The sequence below is a fragment of the Elephas maximus genome, chromosome 4, assembly GCF_024166365.1.
Source record: "Elephas maximus indicus isolate mEleMax1 chromosome 4, mEleMax1 primary haplotype, whole genome shotgun sequence".
Lineage (NCBI taxonomy): Eukaryota > Metazoa > Chordata > Mammalia > Proboscidea > Elephantidae > Elephas > Elephas maximus.
Window position 1 is genome coordinate 28,746,066 of NC_064822.1, and position 12,725 is coordinate 28,758,790.

At 44.6% G+C, this 12,725-nt stretch overlaps 1 protein-coding gene across 4 annotated transcripts in view; it reads right to left on the reverse strand.

The window, feature by feature from the left end:
* The window catches only part of APBB1IP (amyloid beta precursor protein binding family B member 1 interacting protein), a 151,142-nt gene that overhangs the window by 13,687 nt on the left and 124,730 nt on the right, over nt 1-12,725 (reverse strand). For all 4 annotated transcript variants that reach the window (XM_049881782.1, XM_049881781.1, XM_049881779.1 and 1 more), the window contains 2 exons: nt 6,397-6,495; nt 5,305-5,419 (listed from right to left, as the gene is read on the reverse strand). In XM_049881782.1, coding sequence (XP_049737739.1) covers nt 5,305-5,419; nt 6,397-6,495 — 214 coding nt within the window. The remainder of the gene's footprint in view (nt 1-5,304; nt 5,420-6,396; nt 6,496-12,725) is intronic.

The following is a 12,725-nucleotide window of genomic DNA, read 5'->3' on the forward strand; positions in this document are numbered from 1 at the left end:
CACTCCAAGGAATAGTTTTTTTTCAAGAGTATCACTGAGGTTCACCTTACCTGTTTTTTTTTATTTTGGGGAGGGGGGCATGTTGGAGGAAACATGTAATGTGATTTTTGTCCTGGGTTGCTAAAATGGACATGCTATTTTGTGAGAACCCTTCTGATTTTGTGCAGTCAGTTCAGGCGGACAGGAGGCTTTAATGGTATTAAACAAGAACAGGATTTTAAAAGATGGCATTGTTTCAGGCACACATTAGGATGCTAAGACTAGTGATTATGTATGTGTGTGTGTATGTCTACACACACACACACGCACATACATATAAAAATGGGGTCGCCATGAGTCAGAATTGACTTGACAGCAATTAACAACAACAACATGTAAGTGAGAAAGTCCTTGGGTGGTGCAAACAATTAGCACACTGGGCTGCTAACTGAAAGGTTGGAGGTTCAAGTCCCCCCAGCAGCACCTTGAAAGAAAGGCCTGGTGATCTACTTCCAGAAACCCTATGGTGCACAGTTCTATCCTGACACACATAGGTTTGCCATGAGTTGGAATCGAATTGACTGGTTTTTGTGGCTACAACTCAGAAGAATAAACTTCACCTTCTATTTGAAAGTTGCTCCGTTCCTTCCAAGTTAGTCACTAATGTACCTCTTTAGATCTTAAAATCCCACACAGCAGCTGCTCACAGCAACAAATTCTAAGGCGTAAAGTGAAAGAAAGTTTAGACTGAGGGTTTTCCCTCCAGGTGCTCACAGAAGCACTTTATTAATAAGCAGTGGTAGCTCCCATGATGGTTTATAAGAATGTCACAGTACATTTGTTCTCTGTAGGGCCCGTGGCTATGACAGAGGCGAAGGATTCATGATAACCAAGGCTCTACAACAGCACCAATGTGGCTTAATTTACCATCTAGGAAGGGACGTTTCACTGGGTGCAAAATCCCTTTTTAATCAATGGAAATCTCATCTGGCTGCTGCAGTGGTGTTCTTCAAATATTGGTTCTATGCAATTAAGAGGAATGGACCTAACATTTATTGAGCCCTTGTTTTTTTAGGTACTAAGGTCATTCACATACTCTATTTTATTTCATCTGCAGAGAAACCTTGAAAGGTACTAATTTATTTTTTTATTTGCTGTCCCAACCATCTTCTGACCATCCATCCATCCGTCCAACTAATTTTAACTGCGCACCTATTATCAGCCAGGCATTGTGCTGGGTGCTGGGCATACCACGATTAACAGGACAGAAACAGTCCTGGACCTCGTGATTTCCTGAGAGTGTAAAGGGGAGGAGAGACGCTGAACTAATAATCACATAGATTATGAATTAGAGCTACTTTGCTAAGGCAATTGGTCTGAAACCTGAAGGATGGGTAGGAGTTAGACATGTGAAGCATGAAACATCATAAGCAGAGGGAACAGCATCTGTGAACCTGAGGGAGGGTGGTGCTTGGGGCTTTGAAGAACTGGGGCAAACGAAAGGCCATGATGGCAGGAGCAGGAAGACAGAGGGGAGGAAAGAGGCAGGAGAGGTGAGTAAGGCTCACATTCTGCATGTCTGGTCAGCCAGGATAGGATTGGGCTTTATCTGGGAGCAAGAAGAAGCCTCTGAAGGGCTTTAGGGAGGGGAGAAGTCAAATTCACATTTTAAAAGGTGTCTCTGGCTGCAGAACATTGTCCGACTTGCTTGTTTTGGACACATCATCAGGAAGGTCCAATCACTGGGGGAGGACATCATGTTTGGTGAAGTAGAAAGCCAGTGAGGGCGTGGCAGACCCGTCATGAGATGGATTGGCACAAGAGCTACAACGATGGTCTCGAACATGCTGGTGATTGTGAGAGCGATGCAGGAACGTTCTGCAGTACGTAAGTCACCATGGGTCAGAGTCGACTTGAGGGCAACTAACAACAACTGGCTGCAGAAAGGAGAATAGAGGAAGAGATGCCTACAATGGCAGGGTCCAGCTGGATGTCACTGCATCAGGTCAAATGGAAGATCATAGTGGCTCAGGTGGCAATGGAGATGGGCAGAAGTGGACAGATCTGACAAAGATTTAGAAACTAGAATCAGCAGGGTTTAGGACTGAATGGATTTGGGGGCAACTGGACAGGTATCATTTACAGAGACAGAGAACAACAATAAAGAGCAAATTTAGAGGGCAGATGGGGAGTTCACGCTTGCAGACGTTGAGTTTGAGGTGTCTGTGATACGTCCAAGTGAAGATACTGAGAAGACCATTAGATATATGGGTTGGGATATGTGGTACAGATGTCTGGGTTGGGATTTATATATTTAGGGTTGGTCAGCACGTAGGTGGTAACGAAACCGTGGGAGTACACTAATCACTTAGGGAGATAACGTCAGATAAGGAAAGAAAAGAGTCAGTACTGACTGAACTTTGAGAAATGCCAGCATTTAAAGCGGCGTAGTGGTACAAATGGTTAATGCACTTGGCTGTTAACCAAAAGGTTGGGGGTTCAAGTCTACTCAGAGACACCTTGGAAGAAAGGCCTGGTGATCTACTTCTGAAACATCTGCCATCGAACCCCTATGGTTCTACTCTGACAGACACGGGGTCGCCATGAGTCAGAATGGACTTGATGGAACAAGAGAACAGCAATAAGAGAAGAACAGTTAGCAGAGGAGGCTGGGAAAGAACAGCCAGAGTGTGTGTGTGGGGGCAATCTGGAGTATGTGGTATCTCGAAAGCCAATAGAGGGGATTATTTTAAGGAGGAAGAGGTCAATTGTGTTGATGTTGTTGACAGGTCATATAAAAAGAGGAGTTTATAATAACTGGATTTAGCAATGTAGAGGCTGTATAATAAGCACTTTAGTGCTGGTGGTGCAGTGGTTAAGAGCTCAGCTGCTAACCAAAAGCTTGCCAGTTCAAATCTACCAGCTGCTCCTTGGAAACCCTATGGGGCAGTTCTACTCTGTCCTATAAGGTCACTATGAGTCAGAATCAACTTGACGGCAATGGATTTATGGTTTTTGGTAGTAAGAGCATTTTTTGTGGGGGAGCAGAGGCAGAAGCCTGACTGAAATGGGATGGAGAGTGAATAGCAAGTAGAAAAGCGGAGAAGGCAAGCGTGGCACACCCTTTAGAATGGTCTGGTTGTGAGAAGGGGGCAGTAGCTGGAGGAGGGCATAGGGTCCTTGGAGGGTTTTTTAAGTTAGTTTGAAGAGGGGAGCGATGCTGAGGAGCAGGGTCTGGTAAAGTAGGAGAGACAAGGTCCTTGTAAAGGCAGGAGAGAATGGGAAGCAGAGCAGGAACGGAGAACTGGCCTTGTGAGAAGGCTACAAGGAAAGCAGGTCAGGATGGGGGGATGTGCAGGTAAGTCACTGGGTTTGGTGGTGGGAACGTAAGGGGGTTCTCCTTTGATGGTTCCATTTTTCTCTGCTGAGAGTAAAGGAGTCAGGGGTTGGAAGTCTGAGGAGAGTGATGAAGGTCAGCAACTATCAGGGAAGGTAGGAGGTTATATTACCTGGAGTAGGGTTTCTCAACTCCAGCACTACTGACATTTTGGGTCAGAAAATTGCATGTTGTGGGGGCCGTCCAGTGCACTGTAGGATGTCTACTTGTAGCCCTGGCCTCTACCTGCCAGATGCTAGTAGCACCTTCTCCTACTCGAGTTGTGACAACCATCTCAGGCCGGGAGTTTAAGCCACATGCTCTAACTTGCTCTCCCAGAATGCCCTGAATTGGGAGTTAGGACATTAGCCCAGCAAATCAGAATGTAGAATTCTACTTCCCACAATTCCTGGGTATAGATCTCTTTCCCTCAGGAACTTCACAGGAGCGATACCGGTGGCTTGGGTTGATGTGGGATTCCTGGGTGCCTTATCATAACAGCATCTAACAGCATCCACAGTGGCCTTTAACATACATACATAATTGGTAAAGCCAATGCCCCGGAGGGCACTGGGTCTGGGGTAATGCCCCGGAATGGAGGGAGTTTATGATTTGAATTAATACAACTCTGATTATAATTCTTCCTACTTGCTAACCATAGACTCAAACACTTCCTACTACAGATCAATCACCCAGCCATTGCCAGGCTATGACACCTGTCTAGGTGACAGTCTGTGCAAGATACTAGTTTCTTAATTCTGGGAAATGGCTGATATTCTCAAGATGTCCCAATTATTCTAAAACAGTTCAGCTCATAATAAAATAGCTGGTACATCAGCTCAGTGGGAGGTAGGGTGCTCCTTAGAAAGAATAACTAGAAAAATTACAAGATATATGGATTGAATTGTGTTCCCCCAAAAGGTATGTTGAGCCCCATGTACCTGTGAATGTGACCTTGTTTGGAAATAGGGTCTTTGAAGAAGTTATCAGCTAAATTAACATAAGCTCATAATGGAGTAGAAAACCAGTTGCTATTGAGTCCATTCTGACTCATGGTGACCCCATGTATGTCAAAGAAGAACCATGCTCCGTAGTTTTCAATGGCTGATTTTTTGGAAGTAGACTGCCAAGCCTTTCTTCTGAGGCTCCTCTGGCAGGACTTGAACCTCCAACCTTTTGGTTAGCAGCTCAGCACTGCCCACTTCCACCACTTAAGGACTCCTATTGGAGTAGGGTGGGTCCTAATCCAATCTGAGTGCGTCCTTCTAAAAGAGAAGAGACACAGAGAGATAGACAGAGGAAAAGACAGCCATGTGAAGACACAGACAGACCGAGAAAAGACAAGCCAAGGAATGCCTGGGGCTACAAGAAGCTGGGCAAGAAAAGAACGGATCTTCCCCTAGAGCATTCTAAGAGAACACAGCCATGCCAACACCCAAATCTGGACTACGAGCCTCCAGAACTGTGAGACAATAAATTTCTGTTCCTTAAAGCTACCCAGTTTGTAGTATTTTGTAATGGCAGCTCTACAAAACTAAGACAAAAAACTTGGTAAGAAATAAAAAATATTTACTAAAGCAAGCGATCCCAATTTCAGAGAAAAATGCTCAGAGGTGAAAAAATTTCTTTGAGTCTCTGGACAGGAAAGGGATCCGGGAATTCTTAAAAGCCAATGAATTCAGAACCCTATGTGCCTTGCCTGGGTCGAATCTTGTCAGTCAATGCTAATTTAGAGTTAAAGAAGATACCAAACCCAAACCCATTGCCACTGAGTTGATTCCAACTCACAGCAACCCTCTGGACAGAGGAGAACTGCCCCATAGGGTTTCCAAGGAGCAGATGGTAGATTCGAACTACTGGCCTTTTGGTCAGCAGCCGAGCTCTGAACCATTATGCCACCAGGGCCCCGAGTTTTGAGTATGTGTCAGAATTTCTTCTCCACTTAGTACCTGTAGAAAGTTGAGCTGGCGTAGCTGTGTTGACGGTTCCCAGGTTTGTCCACCGAGAGGCAAGCCCAGCTCTTGCCACAGCCCGCTGATAGTTATCATAAAGAGTCTTTCCATACTAAGGAGGGAAATAAAAAAGGAGAACATAACCCATTATCCTGAACTCTGGCGGTCAATTGTAATATACGCATTAAGGGAAAAAAAAATTCCATGACAGCTCTTTTCACTCCTTGCTGAGTTTTTGTTAGTAGATCACTCTTTCAATAAAAAACTTACAAATTGTTTATTCATTATTAATTGTTTATTAGATAATTTTTCAGACTTACCTCAGTCAGTTAATACTTTTACCTATACACCTACTTCTCACTTACACTATCTCATTATCCAACATGTCTCATTCATGACAATACTGAAAAATCTACTATCTAACTATTTTGCACATTAACGACATATGTCTGGCAGTAATGAATGCCAAGGTGTGAGGCAAGAGTAACACTGGCTGTGATGGTTAAAGTTATATGTCACCTTGGCTGGGCCATGATTCTCAGTGGTCTGGCAGTTATGTAATGATGTAGGTTGGCTGTTATATAATGATGTAGTCATCCTCCATTTTGTGATCTGATGTGGTCATCCTCCATTTTGCATAATGCTGATTTTTGCATAAACGATCTAGTCTTTGGAACCTAACCATGTCGATGAGTGAGGAGTGGGCGTATGTGAAAGGAGAGCTTTAGCCAAGCAATTCTGATTAGCTACATCTCTATGTAGCTCTACTGTAGATAACATCCTGTGTTTCTTAACTGCACACTAAGCTTGCAAAACTCTCCATGAGCGCTGCACTATTTACAATAACTCTCCATGCATTATCTGAAAAGTGCCATGTGAAGGTAAACTGTTGGATCTCAGGTCACTGGAGAGGTCCATGTTTTTTACCACAACTACCTATTTTAAAAACCCATCAGGGAAATAAGCAAGATAATGTCTGTGGCTGCAGTGAAGAACGAATCAACTATTTCACAGGAGGACAAAGACTGGACACAAGGTAGGCAGTGGTTAGCAAATTCAAGATAGGGTGAAGTCCAAAAGCTTTCTCACCTTGGCAATCCTGATTCCTGTGACCCATTGGTTTAGAGTCCTTGCATCATCACAGCAGAGATACTTGATATACTGGGACTCCTTCTGTATTTGGGGGTGCTAGAAAGAAGTAGTATTAAAAACAACTTATAAATTCTTAATTTCTTAGGAGTGCAGGATTAAGAAGTTATTTTAAAGCTAACAGTAGGTGTGTGTAAAAATGGTGTGGCGGCAGCGTTGTCTGACCTCGTCTACCTTCACAAGGGGGTAGGAGAATCAAAATCAACAGCCTGAGGCTGATTCCTACGAGGCAGAGTCAGAAACACCTTCCTTCTCCAACCTTTTTGCCAATTTTGGCACCAGCCGCCCCTCCCCCGGCACTCTCTACTTCTCTGCGGGGTTTAGTAATCCATTGTAATGGCCACACAGAACTCACAGACCACAATCACAGGCAGGCTTCTCTCTGGCCTTTAGCCCTTTGGGATGGCCTCTGCTCTACTGAAGTGTTACAAAGCTCTTTAGCTCTGCCAATAAGTGCCTGGGGGCACCCCACTCCACCAAGAAGCCTCCTGCCTGAAGGTACTCAGCTCCCTTGCTCCTTTTGGGTTGGCCAGCCTAGCTCCATCAACAAGTGCCCGGAGGCACCGCATTTCTCCAGGAAGCCTCCTGCCCGAAGGCACTCAGCTGTCTTGCTCTGTGGGTGGGAACTCCCACTGTAACTGCCATCTTGTGTTGGTCTCCTTGTTCTGCTGCTGTTTCTCTGCTGCTGCTTTTCACCATCTTGTGCCATCTCTGGGGTTACAGCTCTGTCTGTCTCCTGGGTGTAGGAGGTTCTCAGTGAAGGGTCCCTGGGCTCAGAGGACACACTCCACTTCCAGATCTTCTTCTTGGTTGTGGTGATGCCCCCCTGTCTTTCTCTGGGATGGCTGATTTTAAGCCTAGGAGGATGGCAAAACTGACCAATCCCCTCATTAGGGTTCCATACACCTTTTTTGCATGGCTCCACCCCCATAAGGGTGCCATGCACCTTATTTGCATCATTAACAAGCTGTTCAATCCCCTTGGTGGGCCACAAACACCTGATCTGCATAGTCCCACCCAGTCTGGTGGGAGTTAGAAGACCATGGTGAGAAGGACCACATAAAAGTGATCCATCACACTGCAGTGTGATTTACAGAGATGGTGGCAAAAACTATTGTTAACATGTTTAGTATTAAAAAAAAAAAACCCAAACAAACAAAAAGCCAAATCCATTGCCATAGAGTCAATTCTGACTCATAGCAACCCTACAGACATGATAGAACTGCCCCTACGAGGTTTGCGAAGCTGTAATCTTTACAGAAGCAGACTGCCACATCTTCCTCCCACAGAGCAGCTGGTGGGTTTGAACCACCGTCCTCTTGGTTCGCAGCTGAGCGCTTAACCACTGTGTCACAAGGACTCCTTTGTGTTACAAGGGGTATTTTTTTTTAATGACTAGATTTTGAAAGGATTTAAGAAATCTGTTATCTGACTTATTAGAAGTACTTCTTGCTATATTACCAATAATAATTTTCATTTCTGCTTCTTAAACTTTATAAAGCCTTCATATCCACCATGTCTCTATCTGTAAATGAAATCTGAGTCGTGCCCCCAACTCTCAGATAAGGGGACTTACTTGACATAATTGAAAAAAAAAAACACACACAGAAACTCCAACTCATGGTGACCTTGGTGTGTCAGAGTAGAACTGGACTCCCTAAAGTTTTCAATGGCTGATATTTCAGACGTAGATTGCCAGGTTTTTCTTCTGAAGTGTCTCTGGGTGGGCTTAAACCTTCAACCAAGTGTGTTAACTGTGTGCACCATCCAGGGACTCCCTGGCATAATTCTTATGTCATAGAATTAATGCCTGTAAGAATTGTGGTTTTGTCACTCCCAGTCAGTCCCGGGGTTATTCTGTGACCAAGAATTCGGGGTTTCCCGATACTCTCCCTTTCTTAACTACCATCTCGTACCCAAACGGTCCATTTTAATCTCTGGATTGGCCTGGAGAAGGGCTATTATTGTCTGTCCTCAAGTGGCAGGAAAGAACGGCTTGGGTGCTGAACTGGAGGTTATCCAGGCCTTCTGCAAACTTACAAAGAGGACAATGATATGGGCAGACAGGAAGGAGAAACAGTTACACTGGGCCCAGGGCATACGTAACGCCTCTGCCTCCGTCTCCTCTGTCTTAAAGCTCATCGCCCTTACAACTACTGTTTCATGTCTCTTCTCCAGTAGACTGCGTGCTCCATGAGACTAGGAGCCATGTCTGTCTAATTCCTTGCTAAAAAGCCCCAGTGCTTAGCACGTGGCCTAGGGTGCAGTAGGTATTCCAATCGAGAGGCAATAACTGAAGGAAATAAACAAGTGCAGGACTTCCTGCTCACTCACAAGTGATGCAGCCAGAAAGTGAGGGGCAGGCGACCAAATTTGATTCTAGGCTGTATGTCATGTGGATTTTCAGGGGTCATTATACTTTCTAATAAGCTTTTTTTTACAGAAAAATAATGATCAACCATGACCATAGTGTGTGTGCGTGTGTGTGTGTGTGTGTGTGTGTGGTGTACTACCCCTTTCTTCCTGTTCCTCCATTCCTGAGAGGAATTAGGATCCTGCTAGGATAAGCATAAATGTCTAGTGGTCCTGCAAATGAATGACATGTCAAGAGAGCTGGCAGCCATCCATCTACTTGTCAGTGGACAGGAAAGGGGTGAGGCTGTCCGGTCCCTTTCTTAAGGTACCGCACATACCCCTCCATTTCACTTTTGCTTTCAACTTAATCACTGGGCTCCAAGGAAATGGTTATTTGCAGAGCTGATCTAAGCAAGGAAACCCTGGTGGTGTAGTGGTTAAAAGCTACGTCTGCTAACCAAAATGTCAGCAGTTCAAATCCACCAGGTGCTCCTTGGAAACCCTACGGGGCAGTTCTACTCTGTCCTATAGGGTAGCTGTGAGTCAGAATCGACTCGATGCTAACAGGTTTGGTTTTTGGTTGGATCTAAACAAGGGGCATTGTTCCTTTAAACTTCAGTTTAAACCTGGGGCTTTCTGAATCTGAGAGGCCATATCTGGACTAGTTACCCTGCTTCTTAGAGAGCCAGTGGAGCTGACATCTTTACCCAGAAAGGAATACTAACAGACATGCAGACTCTAAGAGCCTGAGGAATGTTTAGTAATGATTTATTTTATAAATGAGAAAACTGAGTGAGGCTTATAGAGGTTACTACACATTTCACCCCATGACCCACTAGATCTTTGGGGTCTCTTGACCTGCCAAATAAAATTCCTTTATTTATAGTATGTTATTAAGCCAAAATTCTAGATTTTAATGATACCAACGAAAAATTCGAAAATGATATTATAAAAAAAAGAATTCTTCCTTTTGGCCTTTTAAGCCAACGAAGGAAAGACTACTTTGGAGTCCCTGGGTGGTGCCAATGTTAACATGCTCAGCTGCTGACAGAAATGTGGGAAGTTCGAGTCCACCCAGAGGAGCCTCGGAAGAACGGCCTGGTGATCTCCTTACTGAAAAATCAGTCATTGAAAACTGTGGAGCACAGCTGTACTCTGACACACATGGGTTGCCATGAGTTGGAATCATTCGACAACAACTGGTTTTCTAAATAAGATTGTTTCCTTTATTTAGGTCCTTCGGCCCTCAGAATTTTCATCAGCATCATTTGAAGGACAGTAAAGTCATAAACTGCTTAATTACCACAAGTCCCCTTCTCTCCTTAGGGCAACTCCCCAGTGGGCTCTTTTCAGTTTTCCCTTCAGACCAGCAGGTGGCAGCAAACACTTTTCAACGGCGGCTACACATTTCATTTGTTATTGAGAGCCAAAGCGTACTCATTAATTCTGAACGTTAGATTTTATTTTTGCAAATGTCATCCCAATAATCTTCTTCTTTGGAGGCCTTTAAAACTGGAAGTTTCTACCAACTCAGATAATGTGGCCCTGCAGTAAAAGGCATTTGTTACATTAACTGAAAGGCGGTATCGATGAAAAATATACTAAGCAGAGCCCGTGTTCTCTAGATCGAATGTGGCGTTCCACAAACGCCTGCGACATTCCCTTCAGCAATAAACTCTGCAGAGCCAAACCAAAGTCCTTGTCTTTCAGCACCAGAAACTCAGCTCTCTAGCTTAAAATACCTTTCTTATTCTGTCATATAAGAGAAAAGCAAACGTTGGTCTCTTCAGCATTTCAACGTTTCTAGTTCTTCCAAGAAATCAGCCCTTTTATTTTCCTGAGCCACTTAGAAAGTTGATATTGTTACTTTGGGCCTGATATGTTAAAAAAAGAAATTTTTGTTTTTGTTTTTTGGTGCACATTATGTGAGAAGCAAGTCCCCAGGAACAAAGACCCTAAATCTCATTGTACTCATTGCAAGGAAATGCACAGAGCAGCTGCCTGTATAGACGTACCCACTTAAACTGCACAGCAAACAACTGCCTAAGTATGGTATTCATCCAAGTATAGTAAAACGTGGTCATCCCCTTAAATATAATGACTACCGAGCATAAAGCAGAGATGGGAACTCTTGACCTTGAATTCTAACAATGGATCCCCCTGTGACTCTGAGGTAGATGTAACCTACCTTGGCTCATTGTTTTGCACGTGAGTGGGCTCAGTCTCACCGATTTCCCTACACGGCCTGTGTGCTATGAATGGACAGAGAATTATGCCTCAGGTGACTCTAAGGTCTCTTCCAACTCGCAGGCTTTATGGGTCTAAGATGAGCTACCTAGTGGGCACGAGGCTCCTTTCCGACTCCTTGGCAATGCAGCGTGTGGGGAAGGAAGGAAGGAGGAATGGCACAAATGGACCAGGGCAGGTGGGTAAAGAGGGGTCCAGGCTGAAGACTGTAAAATGAGGAAGTTGTCACCAATGCAAATGCTGCCATGAGGACTGGAAAAAGCCACTGTTCAATGGAAACTTTACTAACAGTTTCGGTAGAGGTCATGGGAGAAGCTGCTGGTAAACAAGCTCCACAAAGCCAGAGACCTTTGGTTGTTCACTTGGTCTCCAGTAATGCCTTGGGGCCTGGCCAAGGGGCTTACTTCCTGAGACTCTTGCTGAAAAATATATTTGCAAAAGAGTTTAAGGGGAAATGCTGCTTCAGTGCTGCCAGCCAGGCTCTTCTGCAATCAATTTGGTTATTTCCAACCTTAAAAAGGGAGAAGCTCTCTTAGGAGATGCAGCACAGGACACAAAGGTCAGGGCAATCACAGGATGCTCCTGCTAAAAGGGGTCCAAATAGATCCTCTAAACTTAACAATGTGCAAATTGAGTGCCAGAGGAATTAAGGAATTTGCTCAAGGCCAGAGGTAGTGGCAGAACTAGAGCTAGAACCCAGGTTCCATGTAGGTCCCTGGGTGGTGTACATGGTTAACATGCTCTGCTGCTAACTGAAAGGTTGGAGGTTCAAGTCCATCTAGAGGTGCCTGGGAAGAAAGGTCTTGCAATTTACTTCCGAAAAGTCAGCCACTGAAAACCCTGTGGAGCTCAGTTCTACTCTGACACTTGTGGGCTCACATTTTCAGCAACCGGAAAATGTGGAAGATGGGCCTGAAGTGACAGGAAGATCAGATGGACATAGGGCTAAAGAATAGTCATTTCAGATGGAAAATCAAAAGAAATTGCTGGTGGACTGGACGAGAAGAGTAAGTAGGGGAGGAATTCAAGGATGATTTCTCTGCTTCTAGCTTTGAAGCATAGATGGGTGATGGTACAATCAATCTTGAGAGGAACTGCAGGAAGAAGGGGGTCTGTGAGAGTGGTGAGGAGGCTGAGCTTCCTATCTCACATGTTACAGCTGAGGTGCCTCTTGGACGAGTAGGTACTGCACCTGTGGGGCTGGGAGAGGTGACGATTAGCTATGGATTGGGAATTGCTAGCACACAGATGATAGTTGCAGCTGTAAATACAATCTCTCAGGGAGAGCAGGAGGAGTCTGGTGAGAACCAAATACAGAACTCTGGAGAACATTCCAGCGTTTAGTGGACGGAGGAGGAACAGCACAAATGGACCAGGGCAGATGGGTAAAGAGGGGTCCAGGCTGAAGATTATAAAATGAAGATGTTGTCACCAATGCAAACGCTGCCAAGAAGATTGGGAAAAGCCACTGTTCACTGGAAACCTTACTAATGGCAGTTACAGTAGGGGTCATGGGAGAAGCCACTGGTAGGCACGCTCCACAAAGCCAGGGACCTTTGGTTCACTGATACATCCCCATGCCTTGAATAGTAGTAGGTGCTCAATAAAAGCTTTTTTAAAAAATTTTTTATCGTGCTTTAAGTGAAAGTTTACAAATCAAGTCAGTC